At 41.9% G+C, this 21,203-nt stretch overlaps 1 protein-coding gene across 2 annotated transcripts in view; it reads left to right on the forward strand.

Moving 5' to 3' along the window:
- ARHGAP28 (Rho GTPase activating protein 28) overlaps positions 1–21,203 on the forward strand; it is a 194,043-nt gene that overhangs the window by 117,169 nt on the left and 55,671 nt on the right. The window contains exons 5-6 of one of the 2 annotated variants that reach the window (XM_011957810.1): positions 9,083–9,175; positions 18,128–18,217. In XM_011957810.1, the coding sequence (XP_011813200.1) occupies positions 9,083–9,175; positions 18,128–18,217 (183 nt within the window). The remainder of the gene's footprint in view (positions 1–9,082; positions 9,176–18,127; positions 18,218–21,203) is intronic. The other variant, XM_011957811.1, reaches the window with a different exon arrangement.

A 21,203-nucleotide genomic window follows, 5' to 3' on the forward strand; every position in this document is an offset into this window, starting at 1 on the left:
CCAGCCTGGGCAGCATAGCAAGACCATGTCTCTACAAAAGAAAATTTTTTTAATTAGCCAGTTGTGGTGGCACATACCTGCTGTCCCATACCTGTTGTTTCAGCTACTCAGGAGGCTGAGGTGGGAGAATCACGTGAGCCTGGGAGGTCAAGGCTGCATTGAGCCATGACTGGGCCACTTAACTCCAGCCTGGAAGACTGAATGATAGATCCTGTCTCAAAAAGAAAAAAAATTTAATGGTCATATTGCTAATTTACTGAAGCCCCTCCCCTTGCCCTGACTTCCCTTTCATTATATCTAGCATCTGTTCTTGTTTCTTGACTGCAGTAGCCTCTCAGCACTCTGAAGGTAATAACTAATTAAACCTTAAATTTCAAAGCTCTCTTCTTTTCCTTTAATTTTCTGCTTCCTTCAGAGTCTTGTGTTTATTTTAGCGTCGTTGTTTTTCTCTTCCATTGTTGTTGCTCTGCTGACTTTGCTCCTTGGCTGTTGATTTATGTTTATTAAGAAAGGACTAGATTGATTAATTGATTAGTATAGGTAATGAGAGTTGTATGGTCCTCTTTTCTCCCAGAACTCTCCTGTGAATAGGAGTCTGGGCCTTTTTGAATGGTGAAGTTTGTTGACTGTCATCCTTCACTTAAGACACATACATATTGGATTATGACACCTCTGAATCAAAATATCCCATATACCCCATAAATAGGTATACCTACTATGTACCCACAAAAATTAGAAATTAAAAAATAACAATACAAAACGTTTGACATGTGCCCATTTTACATTTGTATGAGTCACATTTTTAAGTTTAAAAATTCCATGTTGACAATATAAAAATTTTAAAAATATAAAATAGTTTTTTAAAGACACGTACATATGGCATCAATGCCAAAGTCATAGGAGTCCTGAAGAACTGTAATTTATTTCCTTTTCAAGCAAACTGAACTTCTCTTCTTATACTCCTGTCCATATTCTTTTAGAAGGTTCCACGTGAAATGCCATTCAGCCTTCTGTCTACAACCACCACACCCTCACTGGGACAGCCACCGCTGCCACCGAGGCAGGTGTCACTCACTACCGAGAGTTAGCTACTGCCTGCTCTTCAGTGTCTGGGAGGGAAGGGTCTGCCTGGCCTCTTTGTTCAGAAAAGTATTTTGCAGTTACTTTTGTCCTTCTGAGTGTTGGGTGCCTCCCTGATCCGTTTATTTGGGGTCTGGAAATGGGCTTTTTCTGGATCAGCCTTTACCTTCTATGCATTTTTCTCTTACGCCTTTTTACAGACTGAGGTTTTCCTCTAACCTTATCAAACCATTCCTGCCTGATTTTTATCTGCCAGGAACTTCCAACAATTTCTGTTCTGTTAATGGAAATGTTCAGTGGTTTTTAGAACTGCACGTTTAAAAAGATATATCTTTTGACACTTGGAGTAATTTGCAGGGACAGGAGAAGGTAACCTGTACATTTTGCTATCTTGATTGAATTTTCTTGTGCTGATTTTTCAGTAGTACTTATGCTTTTCAGAAAATAAATGTGTTTTTTCTTACAATAAAAGTAATACATAATTGTTATTGGAAACTTAGAAAATATGGACAGGCAAGGTGAAGAATAACAATTTCTGTGGGTTCAAAGAAGTGTTATGATTTCACTAAATATCTAATACATTTAGTTTTTCAATGGTGTTTTTATAATAAAGGAATAGACATTTAACTCCTGTTTTAGTTGTATATTAAATCAAAAATGTTAAATCAGTCTCCAGATACATCACGCATGGTTTACATAAAGTCCTGTTCATCATGAACGGAATTCCAGGACCCAAATACATTTTCCAGCATTCAGAAGATCTGAATTAAATGTTCCTTTCAGTGACACATTTAACTGGGCAAAATCGATCTAATTAATCTTCAGCTTCATAATTGATAAGCAACTAGCTAAAAGTGGAATTGATGTACAATTGACTATATAAATATACAGTGTGCTGTAAAAATGATTATATAACATATATATACATTTGGCTGCACATAACAGAAAACACAAGAAATCATGTGTTATACAAATGTGAGTTTGTTTTTCTGTCTGAAGCAGACGATGTAGGTGGTGTTTTTCCCTACCGTGAATCCAGTTTCCTTTTGTCTTTCATAAGAACAATCAGAAAACTTAAGGAAGACAACAGGCTGGGTTTGGGGTGCACAGTTGGTGGTGTCTTCCACAGAGAATAGTATCTATTAATGAGCCTGGCAGTTAGTAGGTGCTCAGTATGGGTTGATAAATTGCTAAATGCAAGGACGAGTGCATAAGTAATCATAGCTATGGTTATCGCCACAAATCTCTGTGAATGTACACATAGTATACGTAACAAGTGATTTATTGCACAATTAAATTTGGGAAACTATAAATAAAATAAAATGCACTTTCATTTTTTTCAATAGCCAGGTGTTTTTTTGTATCCCAACTCCTCTTTTGGATGTGACTCTGGATAAAGAGGAGGTATTGTCCATTCCCTGTAGAAACGGTCAACTGGTAAGTTAAGGCAAGGGAAACCGAGTGTAAGGAAGTTAGAAAAAATAATTATTTCAAGACAGAAAAACTAATGGAAAAAAATGCCCACTTATATGGAAAAATGAAGAAAAAAAGAGACTCTTAAAAATAAACTCAGGAATAAATAAACCAATTCACAAATAACTGTATGTCCTACCTTTACTAACAGAAAGAACGACACCCACAGTGATAGCTGCAGCCGGAAGTCAAAGTGTGGGGGAAGTTGTCAGATCAGTGTTGTTCTCTTGGGTGAGCTCACATGGAAAATCTTGAGCTATCCTCCATGTATCCTTTAGTATTAATTTAATTCCCACCATAAGAAATATTTTGACATTTCAGTTCTTTTCATTTTGAGACGGGGTCTTGCTGTCACCCAGGCTGCAGTGCAGTTGCACAGTCATAGCTCACTGTAACCTGGAACTCCTGGGCTCAAGCAATCCTCCCACCTCAGCCACCCTAGTAGCTGGGACTGCAGCTGCACATCGCCATGCCCAGCTAATGTTTAAATTTTTTATAGAGATGAGATCTCATTATGTTGCCCAGGCTGGTCTCAGACTCCTAGCCTCCTCCCTCCTAAAGTGCTGGGATTACAGACATGAGCCACCATGCCCAGATCAGTTATTTTATAAAGGTAAATATCTTTTTTTTTTTGGAATTAGAATTGCATTTTTTTCTTCAGCTTTGATTTTAAGTTCTGAGGTGCATGTGCAGGATGTGCAGATTTGTTGTGCAGGTTTGTTACGCAGATAAACATGTGCCCTGGTGGTTTGCTGCACAGATCAACCCATCACGTTGGTATTAAGCTCCGCATCCATTAGCTGTTCTTCCTGATGTTTTCCCTTCCCTGACCCTGAACAGGCTCCAGTGTGTTCTGTTCCCCACCGTATGTCCATAGTGTGTTCTCATCGTTCAGCTCCCACTTAGAAGTGAGCACATGCAGTGTTTGGTTTTCTGTTCCTGTGTTAGTTTGCTGAGGATAACGGCTTCCAGCTCCATCCATGTCTCTGCAAAGGACACGATCTCATTCCTTTTTCTGACTGTGTAGTATTCCATGGTATATATGTACCATTCTAAATGTAAATATCATGGGAAGCTGCACTATGTCTTGTTTTTTTGTTTGTTTGTTTGTTTGTTTGTTTGTTTTTGAGGCGGAGTCTCGCTCTGTCGCGCCCGGACTGGAGTGCAGTGGCCGGATCTCAGCTCACTGCAAGCTCCGCCTCCCGGGTTCACGCCATTCTCCTGCCTCAGCCTCCCGAGTAGCTGGGACTACAGGCGCCCGCCACCTCGCCCAGCTAGTTTTTTGTATTTTTAGTAGAGACGGGGTTTCACCATGTTAGCCAGGATGGTCTCGATCTCCTGACCTCGTGATCCGCCCGTCTCGGCCTCCCAAAGTGCTGGGATTACAGGCTTGAGCCACCGCGCCTGGCCGCACTATGTCTTCTTAAATGTGTAGTGGGAAGTGGGAAAAAGTACACTATCTAGCACAGGAAATGAACACCTTTCATCAGAGCCCATCTGGTCCGTTTTAGTACAAAGTTTCAAAGAATGCGAATCTGAGTTCATGACTGCCAATGAATCTGTCTCAGTAGAAGGCTTTATTTCTATGAGATGAATCCCATGCGTGATCTATACCACGTGTCATGAAGCTTGGGTCCACCTTTTGAAATGGTGCATCGTGAATAGGAGCCATAGAAGGACGGGGGTTTGCTGACATCTGCCTCCACCTGGATTTGTGGTGGCAGATTTCTCATTTACAGTCAGAGACTTTCCTCTGTTATACTTCAGTATGTTTCCTTCTCTTTAGCTTCAGGTTTTTTCCTTCCTGTTAGAGGAAGAAGGATTCTTTGCTGTTCCAAGAATAATTCCTTTTCCCACCCTTGATCGGATGGAGATGGCGATGATGATGATGATGATGATGATGAAGATGGCGATGATGATGATGATGATGTTTTGTTTCTGCACAGTTTCTTTTTATGTTATATAGATTTCGTGTGAGACACTCTATCTGGAAACAGGTTCTTCGTCTGTCCTAAGAGTCTGCTGAGTGGTTTGAATGTGGCCAGTTTGTGTTCGGGCCACTCTTCTGTTGCCTGAGGGTAGACCAAGGTCTGGGTGTGGAGTATAGTCAGCAGGCACTGTGAGCAATCGTGTTTTGCAGATTTTGTCTCTATTTTCTTTTCTAATTTAATCCTTTTTCTAATTTTATTATATTTTTCCTTCCTTCCCAACAGGACACTTGGCCCAAGGCGTTTGCCCCTCTCTGCTCTCCCTGTTCCCCTTGCTGCATCCAGTGTCTCACCCCTCAGCCAGAGGAGGGCAAGTGAGAGCAGACACTGAAGCCTTTCTAAAAAGTGGGTTTCTGTGAGCCTTGTGTCCCACCTGGCTCTACCTTCTGTTTTGGTTGTCTTCTCTTTGCCCCGTTGATGAGGGCAAGCTCTCCACCCTTGGATTATGGGAGTGGCTGAACACACAGCACCCGACACTGGTCACGTGTAATCGACAGCAGTTTATTAGTCACGTATCCTCACAGCTTGGGAGAGGAGGACACTGCATGCCACACAGGGTCACATGTAGGCTGCTCCTGGGAGCAGGGTGAGCAAGCAGGGTCTGCAGGCTTCGTAGCATTAAGAGGGTAGGCTGTTCCCTGGCTCCCACAGGAGAAAGTGATTGGGTTTTTGAGTAATTCCATGGGCTGGCAGGGAACTGAAATACTACTCAGAGATACACAAGAACTGTCCTCTGGATAAGGAGGGTTGTTTGACTGGGGGACCTTCTCTGCGGGAGCACAGTGGGGAGAACTTGCTATTATGCCATCTGATCTCACCCGATTTCCAGGCAGCTCATCATATCGAGCCTTAATTTCGATCTCACACCAGACGTGCACCCCCACCCCTACTAGGGATTCTCATTATTCTGGGTTTATTTTATGTATTTAACCTTGTATCATTTTTTTCTTATGTTCCATCTTTTGCCTTTTTCCAAACTAGAGGAAAAATATGGTGAGTTTTCACAGAACTTCTTCTCTCTCAGTATATTAGAGAGGGACTTCTATTTTACAATGGTATGTTGCATCCTTTGTGAGTAGATTTTTAAACTGGACTGCAGACATTGCATCAGGCAAGCAGAGGCCGATAAAGTTTGAAAAATGTACTTCTTACCTTTTTCAAATCTAACCATATGAAACAGAAGATAACAATGTAGATAATCATGAAAGGATGAGATGGGGTGTGTGTGTATGTGTGTGTGTGGGTGTGTAGGTTAGACAAGTGCTAATCTTCAAACACTTATATATGGAATTGTAAAATATATTAGTTTAAATATCAAAAATATATATTCTGGTTTCCTCCTGGGTGAGGGGTTCCCAAGACCATGGCCAGGTTCAGTGGTTTAGAAGGACTCACAGGACGCAGCAAATAGCCCTACCCATGGCTGGAATTGTTACTGCAAACGGATACAGAGCAAAATCTGCAAAGAGAAAGGTGCATGGAGTGAAGTCCAGGGAATCTACGTAAGCTTCCAAGAGTCCTCTCTCAGGGGGTAACGCAGGACAGGATTAATTCCTCCAGCAACAAACTGTTTCTACCAGGAAAGTTCAATAAAGCCAAGGAGCCCCAAGTTTTTATCGGGGTTGGTCACATAGGCACCCTCTACCTAGTACACCACAAAATTCCAGACTCCCAGAAGGAAAGCCGGTATTCAGTATAAGCCATATTGTTTGCACAAACAATTTAGGATCCATGAGCCAGTCTTAACATTGAGGAAATAGTGCGTACCTCCTGAAACTCAAGTGTGTGTCAGACCTGCTATGGTACTCTTTTTTGCAGATCTCTCAATATAATATATTTCTAGGTGTATGGGGGGTAAAACTTCTTTCATTTGCCCTTACCTTCTCTTGTTCCCTTAAAAAGTGATGATCAGAGTCAGGTTTATAGGGTAATCACCAGGAAGCAGTTGTAGGTATTTAGTGAACACTCACTAAGTGCCTAGCACTCTAGACAACAGCAGTAAAATAAGGAGACATGGCCCCTGCACACAGGATTTTTATATATTAGCTTAAAAGTGAATTTAAAATGCAAACAAAAGCAATGGCAATGGTTAGAAGGTGAGACATGGTAATTCACAGTTATCAGGTAAGATAGCAGTTGGCCTTTGAATGGAATGTTTGCGAAATGATTTTACATCGGCCAAAGGCAAACATTAACCCACCCTGCATTTGTCTCCCCTTGGCTGCCACCCACCCCAACCCAATTAAGCTATGCCAACCCATTGGCTGTCAGTTTGGGGTAAGTAAAGCCGTTCTGTCTTGAGCTCCATATGAAAGAGTGAATAATCAAAGTACCAGAAGGATCTCGGGCATCCTCAGGACGTGCAGACAGAAGCATAATTACAGCAAGCCTCCTCTGTTCCTTATCCCTCCCAGTCTCCTCATGGGCAAAATGTTCTCTCACGTGGCTCTCACTATGCCTTTCATTTCAAATCATTGAAGGTCATACCACCTTGTAAAGGTGAATCAGGGCCAGGTGTGGCGGCTTACGCCTGTAATCCTAGCACTTTGGGAGGCCAAGGCAGGAGTCTGTCTTGAGCCCAGGAGTTTGAGACCAACCTGGGCAAAAAAGCAAGACCCTGTCTCTAGAAAAAAAAAAAAAATTTAAAAATGAGCCAGGTGCAATGGCATGTTCCTGTAGTTCTAGCTATTTGGGAGGCTGAGGCGGGAGGATCCCTTGAGCCCAGGTGTTCAAGGTTGCAGTGAGCTATGATCTCACTATTACACTTCAGACTGGGTGACCTTCTCTCAAAAAAAAAAATGTTAGCCGGGGTAAGCATGGTGCCAAACACAGGAAGAAACTTCTCACTGAGATGGGAGAGAACGCTGAAGTTATTCTAGGCATGCCTGTGAGCTGCTGGGCAGTTTATGGAGTGAGGTGGCAGGCACTGTCCTGTCCTGCAGAAGGGTGATGAAGGAGAATATAATGAAATGACTACGTAGAACAGTAAAAATACCAACTTACATAATCACATATATTACAGAATGTTACATCTTCTTAGCAGATTGTGCCTTTTACTCTTTGAGCAAATCTGGCAAGAAATGTCTCTGGATACTAAATTTTTATAATCCAAAAAACTTGAGTCCTAAATTGGTGAGTATCAAGATGCTAGGCCCTAAATCGGTTTCCTACAGTAATGTATAGCCATTGGCCCATCTGCTTTTTCATACTGTGTTACTGTTGAGAAGTCTGATGCCTCCCTAAAACTTATTCCTTTATTTATATCCTGCTTTCATTTTTATATTTCTGGAAACCTTGTAGGTGTATTTTTATTGTTGGAGAACTGAATATCATTAGGATATGAAATCTTTCTTTTTCTCATCATCATCAGCACTCAGCTTTTTGTTTCTGATAACTTCCTTTCCTTTGAATTCTGAACATTCTCTTCCCATTATTTCTGTAATTATTTCTTTCCACTTTTTCTGTTCTTCCTTTCCCTGTTTGGATTAAACTCACATATCTTAAATTGTCAGTTATTTTCCATATCTTTTTTTCTGTTTGTCTGCTAGTAGATTTTGTCTGCATTATTCTTGTAGAGACTTAATTTTAATGTTTGCCATGAGTAATTATAACTTGGCCCCTGTTGCATTTATAATTCAACAATCATACTGTTAATTCACAAGAATGCCTCTTTTTCCACTGATTTCCCCTTTATTGTTATACTTAGTTCCTGACTTCTTGTTGCAACTGCCTCTCAAATCTCTCTAAAAAAAATTATAAATGTTCTTCTCTTTCCTCAATTATCTGCTTTTTGTAGAATGTTTATCACTGTACTTCTTTTTCATGATGTTGGATTTTCTCTTGATATTGGTTTACAAACCATTGCAAAATACAATCATAAAGTCACTTTGAAATAGCATGGTTTTGTCAGTTAGATCAGACTTAGACAATTAGAGGTTTTCTTACAAAACAAGAAGCTTAAGGAGGAAGGCCAAGGCTGGTATGGCTGCCCTGGCATGGATCTATCAATTTTTTCTTCTTTCCATTCTGCCCCCCTTAGTGTATGGGCCAATTGTTAATACTTACAGGATGTCTGGACATCACAGGCACCATGTCAATGCTTCTGAAAGAAGCTGACTTCATCCACTTTCACAAGAAAACATTAGCTTTCCTGGACACTCCACCAAGTAGAATTACATTCATATCTTACTGGATATAACCATCAGATGATCACACTCAGTCTTTTTAGTTAGAACATAGCATCTTGGAGCAAAATCATGATATTCATAAATTAGGAAAGAAAAGAAAGTGGGTTTTGGCAGGAAGCTAGCAGAGTCTGCTTCTGAGACCAATTCTGTTACAGTACATGGCATTTTTGAGGATCAATATTATTATGAATGAATGGGTAAGTGCTGTTATCAGTGCCCAGGTAGTCATTAATTGTATATATCTCCAGGAAGCTGTACCTATATATAAAAACTGTAGAGTAATGCATATGTAAATACGCAATCATATTTGGAAAGATAGGCCTAGATAAACGTGGCTTTGATTTCTTCTGTTAGCCTCGTGATACCTGTGACAACCACACTAATCAGTTGGATGGCACCAAGGAAGAAAGAGAGCTTCCAAGAGTTATCAAGGCAAGTGGTTCCATGGTAAGTTATAGTTGGGGGGGATGGTGGTAGGCATGAAATAAGCCATTTCTTCAAGACAGTTGAGCAAAACTTGAAAAAAGTGCAATATAATTAAGATGGTTGGGCAACCACAGATTTCAACATACTTATCTACCTTAGGTAATTTTTAAGGAAAATATTCAGTGGTAAATGAGCTCAAGTTGAGTAGGTAAGCTCGTGAAAAGGTGCTTAGCGTTATTAATGATTATGGGAATGTAAAGAAAGCCACAATAAGATATTTCTAGATACCCTATGGAATGGCTAAACTTAAAAAGACTGACAATACCGAGCAGTGCCAAAGATTCAGAGCAATTAGAACTTTTTTTTTTTTTTTTTTTTTTTGAGATGGAGTCCCGTTCTGTCTCCCAGGCTGGAGTGCAGTGGCACGATCTCGGCTCACTGCAAGCTCCGCCCCCCGGGTTCACACCATTCTCCTGCCTTAGCCTCCCAAGTAGCTGGGACTACAGGCGCCCAACACCACGCCAGGCTAATTTTCTTGTATTTTTAGTAGAGACGGGGTTTCACTGTGTGAGCCAGGATGGTCTCGATCTCCTGACCTCGTGATCCGCCTGCCTCGGCCTCCCAAAGTGCTGGGATTACAGGCGTAAGCCACCGTGCCCGGCCAGAACTTTCATATGTTGTTGTCAGGAATGTAACATGTTTTATCCACTTAGCAGCATCTTAAAATATTAAGGATATACCTACTATAAGACCCAACCATTTGACTCATAAGTGATATATATACACACAAACACTTATCCACAATGTTTATAGCAATTTTATTTGTAACAGCCCCAAACTGAAAATATCCAGATGGCCATTTGCAGGTAAATGGATAAAAAAATTGTGGTATGTCCACAAAATGGAATATTACTCAGCAATAAAAAGCAACAAACTATTGATATGTACAACACAGATGGATCTCAGAATAATTATACTGTGTGAAAGAAGCCAGACCCAAAAATATTTGATTCACACAAAATGATAGAAAATGTAAACTAACCTATAATGGGGGAAAGATGATCATTGATTGGCTCCTGGGGACAGGAGGGAGGGTGAGGAGGGGAGAGAACTAGAGATTCAAAGGAGGCATGAGTCCATTTTGGGGGGTGCTTGTTTTGTTCATTACCTTGACTGTGGTGATGGTTTCATAGGTCTATATAGCCGTCAAAACTCATCAAATTGTATGTTATATATACTTTATGTACAGTTAATTGCATATATGACGTATCTCAATAATCCTGTTTTTAAAAGTCCATTGAATATCTTATAAATCTCATTAATAGACAACATATTTATTTTTCAGTAAACTACTTACAATAAACAATCTATTCCTGTGTTACATATGAATGACCCTTGACTCTAATCACACATGCTACTAAACCCAAGCACTTACAAAATGTTTACAATCCAATCTACAGTAGTCAGAAACCTGCCTTACAAATCAATTCCTATATGGATAAAAGAAGACACCTTCCTTATGTACAGTCAACATAAATGAAATAATCTGTCAAGGTATTAGTTTATTGAAAATGTAAAATAATCCCTTTAGTTTATTTCCAGTGTCTTAAATGATAACCAAATAGCTGTACTTGCTATCGATTCATAATTTACTGTAAAATACAATCAGACCATTTGTTAAAAATCATCAGTTATATCTGTTTGCTTCATATAAAAGAAAATCTAAGGAACTTAATTTTAAGCAAGTAGAAGGGTTTTTTTTTAAATCACAAAATTAAGAAATTAATGGAGAGTTAACCAAGGCTTGTACAACTGCAAAAGCAATGTAGTAGTAGCCTTAGCATGGACTAAGAACTTTTTCCTTTCGTGTTGCTGCCTTAGCATGTGGACTTAATCCTTATACTTACAGGATGCTTAGGAGGCTCTGACACCTTGTTGATACCCCTTAGTGTCACCAAACCAAACTGGGTCAGTTTGCCCATGCAAAATGGAAAGAAAAATGAAGCACCAAGTTTTGTAGCAAGAAAGGTTTTTTTCAACTCAAATGGCAAGGAGATAGGAGGAAATGCTCAAATCTGTCTCACTGAGCTGGGGGTTGGAGCAAGTTTTATAGTCAGAGGGTAATGAGGTGTGATCTGATTGAATCTTGCAATAAGGTGATGCCAGGAGGCCTGCTTTGACTGAATCCTGCCATGGGGTGATGCCAGGGCTCAATCTGATTGGATGCTACATCCTGCCATATGGTGTCTGCTTACTTCAGTCCCCGTTCCTCATTCTGAGCACTTAGGTTCCACCCATGGTTGCATGCTTGGTTCATCTGGTTATGCTCATGTTGCGTGACCTTCAACCTCGGGGTCCATGGTGTAAACCAAAAATAAAATTCTATGGCCTCCAACTATCTGAATGGACCCTTTCTCTTTGCCAAGGGTATTCCAGAGTTATCTGAAAATCTCATTCAGGCCACAATGGAAGAGGGGTTGGACATGCCTCATTATACCCTCTAGCATTAACATCAACACAAACCTTAAGTCTGATAAACATTTACTATCTATTCTCTCTAAAGCCTGCTACTTGGAGGCTTCATCTGCATGACAGAACGTAGGTCTCCACAACCCCTGTCATAACTCAGACACTCCTTTCTACTAATAACCAGTTGCCAATCAGTTTTTCTTTTTTTTTTTTGAGACAGAGTTTCACTCTTGTTGTCCAGGCTGGAGTGCAATGGCATGATCTCGGCTAACTGCAACCTCTGCCTCCCGAGTTCAAGCAATTCTCCTCCCTCAGCCTCCCAAGTAGCAGGGATTACAGGCATGCATCACCACACCTAGCTAATTTTTTTGTATTTTTAGTAGAGACAGGGTTTCACCATGTTGGTCAGGCTGGGCTCAAACTCCTGACCTCAGGTGATCCACCCTCCTCGGCCTCCCAAAGTCCTGTGATTACAGGCGTGAGCCACTGTGCCCAGCCCATTAAGAAAGTTTTTAAATCTACCCATGACCTGAAGCCCCTGCTTCAAGTTGTTTCACCTTTCCACATCAAACCAATGTAAATCTTACATGTGCTGATTGGTGTATTATGTCTCCCTGAAATGTATAAAAACAAGCTGTACTGTGACCACCGTGGGCACATGTTGTCAGAATACCCTGAGATGGTGTCATGGGCACGTCCTTAACCTTGGCAAAATAAACTTTCTAAATTGACTGAGACCTGTCTCAGATATTTTGGGTTCACAGTGGTAACTAAAAAATAATTCACCACTTAGTTACATGAAAGTTGAACCAGATTGGTCTCAGGGAGGGGTTACATTAGGAACATGTGACAACTGACTGTCCATTTTTAACAGGAAATGTTCACTCTCCTGGAAAACTTGTTCAGTAGAATTTCTCTCTCTCTCTCTCTTTTTTTTGACAAACTGTTACACCCTTAGTGTGACCATAAGTTTTTTCTCTTCTTATTTTAGTTGCCTGGACCTCATTCCTTTATAAATAAACTTCTCTAGGTTTTTGTGTTTGTTCTCTCTGCAACTTTTACAATTTTATAAATTTTGAATTTAGTTTGAACTTATTGCTGGAATTCTGAACTTTCACAAAGATCTTCTTTTTATCTTTTTCATCCTGGTCAGCACAGAGTGGGTCTTTTCTGTCTAAGAGTAATTTTCTTTCTTCAGTTGCTGGATATTTTCTTCTATTATGTCTTAAATTATTTTTCTCCCCACTCCCACCTTTCAAGAGCACATACTGGATGCTTTGCTTCAATCGAATTTGAATAGCTCCTAAATTTTATTGAAGGCAGGCCCCTCTGGAGCTGCCTCTGCGAAGACACCAGCTACAGCAAGGGAGGTGCAGCCAGGTTTGTGCCTTCTGTGGGGCCAGCAGGAGCCAGGAGCAGGCGGGAGCCCTGCCCCTTACTGAGTTGGCAGGGTGGGAGCCCAGTGCTCCCAGGCACAGCTGCAGTCGCCCACCTGCAGCTCTGGACCTGGGCATCTCTGTACTTTTGGTGGCCTGGGAAACCCCTCCTCCCACAGGCTTGGAAGTGCCTGCTCATGCTCCCTGGCCTCTCCGTGCTCCTGGTGCCCACTCCAGTGTGGAGCAAAGTTGTGGCCCAGCCCGGGTGCTGTCGCAACCCCACAGGGTGTGCACAGGTCAGTGCTTACACTCCAGCCCCTGCCGCCTTGGCCCTCCTCTGAACTTTGGGCACCAACCAGAATGGGAGGGAGGCCGAGGTGGGTGCTGAGGGCAGCTCAGCACAGGCCTGCAGGTACACCTCAGCAGGAACAGCCTGGGCACTGCAGATGGCATGTTGATGGTGGGAGGCAGACAGGTTGCTGGGCAGAAAGGGGAAGGTACCAGGTGAAACCCCACCTTCAAGCCAGGAACAGCCTGAAGCCAGGAGGATGGGCTGCCAGTTCTGGGTGAAGTCCACTGACCTGACTGAGGACTTCATTGATGACCATTCAACCAATTAGATGGTGCTTTTTCCAGGCCCGCCCATGGCCACCCATGGACCAATCAGCATGCACTTCCTCCCTTCTGAGCCCATAAAAACCCCCAAACTCAGCGAGTTACACAGACCTCAGGGGCTACAAGGGCTATCCCTTTCAGGTCTCTTCAGGGTGACCTGTCTGCAGAAAGGAGTTACCCACTAGTGGTCTCCTGAGAGCTGTTCTGTTTCTCAGTGAAGCTCCTCTGTCTTGCTCACCCTCCCATTGTCCCTGTACCTCATTTTTCCTGGACCTGGGACTAGAACTTGGGACCCGTCAAATGGTGAGACTGAAAGAGCTATAACACAAACAGGGCGGAAACACGCTTCCCACTTACCACATTGTGGGCAACTAGAAGGAGAGAGAAGAGCTGTGGCCCTTTGGGGAGCCCAGACCTAGGGGCTCTCTGAGCCAGGGCTGTGACACCCTCTTTGGGGCTCTGCAGTTCCAGGGATCTCCAAGCTTCTAGGTATCACCGCATTCCCTGGTGTCCACAGTGGAAGCCCCCTGTGGTACGCCTGGTCCAGCCATAGCCTTGTACAGAGCCAGTGCCTGTACTGGCACCTGGAGCTGCCTGCCCCACGGCAGCCGACGTGACTGGCTCTGTGCTGTGGCTGGACCCTGTGCTTGCTCACACACCCCTTGCCACTCTGCACCTAGCTTGCCCTTGGCAGGCCTGGCATCTGGGCCAGTAGCACAAGACGAGTGCAGCCTGCTAGGCCAAGTGGGCGGAATGAACCCAGTGGGCCCGAACAGAACTCGGACAAAGGCAGCACCCGTCACAGAGACTTCCGGCTAGAAAAGCGACACCCTAAGGATTCTGTGAAATTAGCTCATATTACTCTGTTTGCTCTGTTTTCTAGTTTTCTTTCTTTATGCTCCAGATTTGAAAATTTTTTCTTGGTCATTATTGTATCTCTATTTAGCTTGTCTCACTCTTTTTGTAATGTTTGGCAAACAAATTATTTCCCAAAGCAATTTTTAATCTCTAATATACCCATTATTATAGCAATATCATCTCAATTCAAAGCAGCAATGGCCCTTTTAAGTTTCTCAGAAGGTAAGAATTACATGATTTTTAGGAAATCAAATAATTTTTATGTTTTCTTAAATTGAAGTATAACTTACAAACTGTAAGTGCATACATTTTAGATGTATAATTCAATAATTTCGGTTGTGTTTTTGTTTTTTGTTTTTGAGAGACAGGGTCTCACTCTGTTGTCCAGCCTGGAGAGCACTGGCACAATCATAGCTCACTGCAGCCTCAAACTCCTGGGCTCCAGTGATCCTCCCTCCTCAGCCTCTCAAGTAGCTGGGACTACAGGTGTGTACCACCACACCCAGCTTCAGTTAATTTTCACAAACGTGATCACCCATGTAATTACAGTTAATCAAAATATAGAACATCTCCATTACCCAGAAATTTCTCCTGGGCCCTGTCAGTCAACAGGCCGCCCGTCCTGGAGAAGCAAGCCCAGCTGTGATTTCTAACACCTTAGCTTGGTGTCTCGTTTCTTATAAGTCTAATTATAGTATGTTCTTTTATGTCTGGCTTCTTTATAATAATTTTGATATTCATTCATTTGTTGCATGTTTTAGGAATTTAGTCCATTAGTAAATAATATTCCATTGTATAAATATAACACTATTGATGTTCACCTGATGATGGACATTTGGATTGTTTACAGTTTGGAGTTCTTACAAATAATGCTGCCCAGAACATTTATGTGTACAAATGTAGAATAAAAGACATAAATTCTCATTTCCCTTAGGTAAAGATGCTACATAATTCAGATTGTCAGCAAACACAGCCGCATCTCCCCATCACCCATAGCTGTTAAACTTAGTAAAGAATAATTTAATAGGTAAATCTAAAATAACTAAATTCTATCATTACGAAAGATCTACAGGCAGAAACAACAACAGAAAATCATTTTCTATTGCATATCCTGTGTGGAGGGATGTTGTCAACGAAAGCTAGGTCTTCATGGGTTCACACAGAAAAAATAACAGACTCCTGTATAAATATTTTTCCAGTATCAATATAGATATAAACGTTTAGTTTTTGCCAGTTATTTTGGAAATGTAAACATCACGTGTGGAGAACGCATTAGCTTTTGGAATGTGTGGCAATCTGTGATGGGCACACTGAAGTCAGTACCATGTGGTCAGGGACCTGCACGCCTCCCGCTGGGTGGCAGCGAGTGTTTCCAGGTTTTAGGTTGTGCCTCCAGTGGAGGGAGAGCTTCCAACCATGACTATCAGTCCGAGGTGTTTCATCCTGCCCTCCTCCCCAGCCTCTCCCCCAACCCTGTCTATCAGAGTCTTTTACAGCAGGGGGATGATAGGATTCATCGTACGCCTTCACCTAAGGACACAGTGTGTGAAAGGTGTTCTCAAGGCAGAAGCTGTCGGCACATTGCAGGTAGAAGGAATTACAGCTCACTGGGCCTCTAAAGTTTTCTGCAGAGGCATAGAGCTGGACTTTATTGATGTTCTGATTGATTTGTATAGGAAATTGCTGTATGTTTCCTTTGCAGTTGATCTATTTTCCAGAAAGGCCAAAATTGTTGATTGTGTGTTTGTGTGAGTGGGGGGATGCTTAACTTTAACATGTGTAAAGGGGATAGGTTGCTTAGTACGCAGGCTCCCCAGATGCAAAACCAAACTAATGAGGGAAATAAAAGCTGATTTCATTTCTTGCTCTCCCCTCCATGTCTTTTGTTGTGGCATCCTGAGTTCCTTCTCCCTTAGACTTCTATACTCAAGCTAGGAATTCATCCATCCCCAAGGCAACAGTTTCATTTAATTTAGATCGCATTTTTTTGGTGTTTTTTCCTTGGGTTATATTTAGTTGCTGTCTACATATTTATGGCAAGAGAGGTCGGCCTGGCTCCTATTTTTCTAAACATGTCTTAATTATTTGTCTGCGGCCTTTTCTTACTCTTTGTTCATTCTGCGTTATTTGTTTTTCTCTTCCCTTCCTAGACATTTTATCTTAATGTTGCTTTTAGGAGGAGATTTTTATCTTACCAAACCCATCCCGTTTGCTTTACACCTACACATTTCTCATTTGGCCTGCTGTGGAATTCTTGGCTGGTTTCCAGTGCTATTCAAAACCTTTTCTTTTAAAAAAATATATGTTTTTCTGCCACTTGTAGTTATTTGGGTGGCAGGGGAGGTAGCTTATCAGTTTCACCATGTTGACTTAAATTTCTTTTTTTTTTTTTTTTTTTGAGACAGAGTTTTGCTCTTGTCACCCATTCTGGAGTACAATGGTACGATCTTGGCTCACCGTACCCTCTGCCTCCCGGGTTCAAGCAGTTCTCCTGCCTCAGCCTCCCAAGTAGCTGGAACTACAGGCATGCGCCACCATGCCCGGCTCGTTTTTGTGTTTTTAGTAGAGATGGGGTTTCACCATGTTGGCCAGACTGGTCTCAAACTCCTGACCTCAGGTGATCCTCCCGCCTCAACCTCCCAAAGTGCTGGGATTACAGGCATGAGCCACCATGCCCAGCCGACTTAAATTTCTTGTACTAGTTCTTGTTTCTTATTTGTTTCTTTAAAAAAGAAAAAAAAGATCTTTGTTCATTTTGTAAAGTAATGTGTAATGTCTCTAGAAAATTGAGAAAATACAGTCAAGCAAAATGAAGAATGGCATTTAATCAAATACATTAAGTTTTGCAGTAAGTTTCGTTGCTGAAGAAAATAATATTCACATCTTAATTTCAGTGGCACCATACTACACTACAACAAAAATCTCTTAGTTCCAGCTTTATTTAAAAAAAAAACAAACAAACAAACCTTGGTACTATGGCTACTAAATTCTATTCACTACAAAAAACAGTCATAGAATCTGCTAAAAAAGATTATGAGATTAGTCTGGTTAAGTTTGTGTTTGGATACATGTAATCAAAAAGTTGGAGTTGTTTTGCTTCACACAGAGACCCTTCAGATGGGTGGCCCATGTCTGATAGGCCAGCTGCATGGGCATAGCCATGCTTGCTTTTCTGTCCCTGACTTCTTCCCGGTGCCCGTTGTCCTCATTTGTACAAGATGCTTGGCAGCTCCAGGCTGTCATCTGTGGTCCTGTCATGAGCATGTATCAGCTGAACCTGTTTTTTTTTCTTAGTAAATACACTTGGTAAAGTTTTACTTACACCTTGTTGGCCACATGACCCCTCTTAACTGCAGATGAGCCTGGAAATCAGGTTTTTTGATTTACCCCAATTCCCTGGAACAAAACCAGGATATTGTTAAGGCAAATATCTTGGCCTCAGTGTCTGCCACAGAGGCCAGTGTCCTTAGAGGGCTAGGCACCTAGGTGGCTCATAGTAATGCTGCACTAGCAGCTGGATGCAATTGTCTACACACAGGCAGTCATAATTGCACATATTGCCACACATATCTCAGTATGAACACAGAACAGAATACACAAACACATTAGAAATTATTTGCCTGAATAAGAATGGTACTTTTATTTCTCCATCTAGCCAGATGATGCTTCTCTCAACAGTACTACCCTGTCTGACGCATCCCAGGATAAAGAAGGGAGTTTTGCAGTTCCCAGGAGTGACTCTGTGGTAAGTCATCCATGTCACCACAGTTCCATGTCAAGGTACAGTTGCAAGTCAAAGCAACTAATGTAGGAAGGTAAGAAGCAGCAATTCTTTAAAGCATTAAAAGATACTTGAACTAAGATTGCAAGGAAACCACAGCTGCTGGTAGAACTACTAACTTTGTAAAAATTAGGAAGAAAGAGGCTCAAAATGAAAGAGGACTCCATGAATTAATATATCACTGCAGCGAGAATTCAAAGGATATTTTATATATATATATAAAAATTTGGAGAGATTTGTTAACTTTGGTCTTCTCAGCTGAGTTCACTTAGAAGAATCCCAGAGGTTTGATGATGTGGCTTAACTGCCGTCTTAACCCAGAAGTTCCTTTTACCCACAGGATAAATTCAGAACCTTCAGGTTGATATTGAAGACTCTCCACTATGCCTACATTTCCAGCCTTAATTCTCAGGACTCACTCATGCAAACTCTTTGCCTTCAGATGAATTCATTCACTTGGTCTTAAATAGCAGAACTTGTACTTTTGTTTTGTCAAAAATGTTTGTCATTCCCTGTCCTGTCACCCCCACTGCGAATCCCGTCAGTGTCTCTGAGCAGGTGCTCTGCAGGGAGGATATTATAGACCCTCCACAGAAGACAGAGACCCCATTAGATGAGGCAGTGGTTTTTCAGTGGCAGGTTGATGGAAGACAGCAGTTAGCACAATAGCCACTCAGATGGAGGTGGCACGTTCGAAGGTTCTGCTAGGGCAGTTGTTTCTCAACCACTGTCCATTTCGAGAAATAAGGAGCTGACGACATTTACCTGCATGACACATTCCTAGGAAATCCCTGTTGTTTAGGGAGATAATGCTGTTAGCCTCATATCGATTTGCTTTGTTGTTGTGTTTTTAGATTTTTGTTTATGGTATTGTTTTGTTTTGTTGCACAGTCATCATATAAGAGGAATAAAATAATGTGAATGACTTTTATCTTTAATTTACCAATAACTCTGTAGGTTACGGCATAAAGAGGCTGAGGGATACCCACAATATCTGACCCACTGACTGTAAATCAGCTCTTACTTTCCCATTCAAGACCAGGCATTGGGATGCAAATGAGTGAGAATGTCTATTTTAGACATCACCTCAAATTCACCCCATTTATGAATGAAAACAAAGTCAGTCATTCACAAAGTCTGGTAACTTGGAATAAGGAGTGACCTGCGGTAGATCTTACTCAGTTGTGCTGTTCCCTTGTGACTGGGGACTCGTGCTCTGAGGACTTGCCCAGGATCCTTTATCTTCCATCGCAACTTGTGCCCAACAGTCACCCCTACGTGGCAGCCTCAACTCTGCCTACCTCTTCCCCTCTTCAGGCCCATCTCTGAGACCTGTGAATTTCATCATGTAAATGGTTGTAAAATCTTTCTGCTCCCCTCCTGTCTTATACAGCCTCTTAGTACAGAAACTCATCATTATCTTCCGTACTGCTGAAGCAGCCTCCTGAGTGATCTCCAGACTTTAGCTTTATTCTCTTCAAATCCATCCTTCCCAGAGCCTCAAGTCATTGATCTAAAATACAAGTCTAGCTTACAGCCTGCGGTGGTTCTCCAACACTTTCTAGTTAACATGGGAGCTCCTGACATGGTTGGACACCTTGTCGGCCTCTGTAGTTGGCTTTAACACCCCCAGCATTTCGTACAAGCAGCAGCAGAGGACTGCACGTGGTTCCACGCACGCACCACCAGAACTTGAAGGAGGACGATTGTGTGATTGAGTTGCCAAAGAAGAGGATGGTAGGCATGCCTTCCTTTCTAGGTGCTTCCATGGCAGCTCCATGGCCACAATTTTATTTCTGATAAGACTGCTGGTCATATTTTTCTATTTCTTTATTCTTAGCTGCAAACTTCTTCGCATCATTGGTTCATTCAGTCATTCACTCAGCAAATTCTTATTGAGCACATATTGTCTACAAATAGGCTTCTTGCCAGTTTGAGGGTATAAGAGAAAGAAAATGGTCTTTTGTGGCAGTTATAGAGCTGTCCAGAGTAAGTTAATCACCCAGGTTTTGTTTTTATTTTCATTTTGTTTTTTTCTGAAGGTAGATTGAATGCCAGTAATGACATAAATAAAAGTTTCAGCAGTATTGGGTCTAAAAAATACCTCACTGGCACTGGCCTTCAACTTACCTTGGATTGATTATTTGTTACTCAGAGTATCTTTTAGAAAAAAGTTAAACAAAGTGGTTATTTGCTGGAGTGGCTCACAGATGCCGAGTTAATGCTTTGGTAACTACATTTAGGGTCCTGTGCTTGTTGGTTATAAGGAAGCACAGGGACCCCAGTTTGGTTTCCGAGTCTTCCAGAAGGAGGGATATCCAGTAATCAAATGAAGCAGGGGCCAGGGCTTCAGGGGTCCTGTCTGTGACACCTGTAAAAATAAACTTCTCCTGCCAGGCTCAATTCCTGGGGCCAATTTACTGTCATCCCCAAGACTTCAGGGGGCCTCAGCAAATTGCCCAACTGGAATTTACGTTGTAAAATGGTATGAAGAAGGGAACCTAAATTATCTTTTCCATAAGATAGCCATGACCTAACCCGTATCTTCCCCCTAGTCTTTCATCTTTTCTGCACGTTTGAAATGCCAACTTTATGAGAAGTAAAACCGCCAGGTTTGCAGATGTCTGTCTCTATGTTTGTTTTTGAAATCTGTTAGAGTAGGTTCCCCCTCATCAAAGTCTGCATTAAAATTTCCTTTGGCCCTTCTTAGACATTTTTTCTTCCAGATGAACATAGAAAAAGGCTAGGACTACCCCGTAAAAAATCTTCTTACGACTTGATTAAGAATTTCATTGAATTGGCCGGGCGCGGTGGCTCAAGCCTGTAATCCCAGCACTTTGGGAGGCCGAGACGGGCGGATCACGAGGACAGGAGATCGAGACCATCCTGGCTAACACGGTGAAACCCCGTCTCTACTTAAAAATACAAAAAACTAGCCGGGCGAGGTGGC

Source organism: Colobus angolensis, unplaced genomic scaffold (genome assembly GCF_000951035.1).
Source record: "Colobus angolensis palliatus isolate OR3802 unplaced genomic scaffold, Cang.pa_1.0 Scaffold45, whole genome shotgun sequence".
Classification (NCBI taxonomy): domain Eukaryota; kingdom Metazoa; phylum Chordata; class Mammalia; order Primates; family Cercopithecidae; genus Colobus; species Colobus angolensis.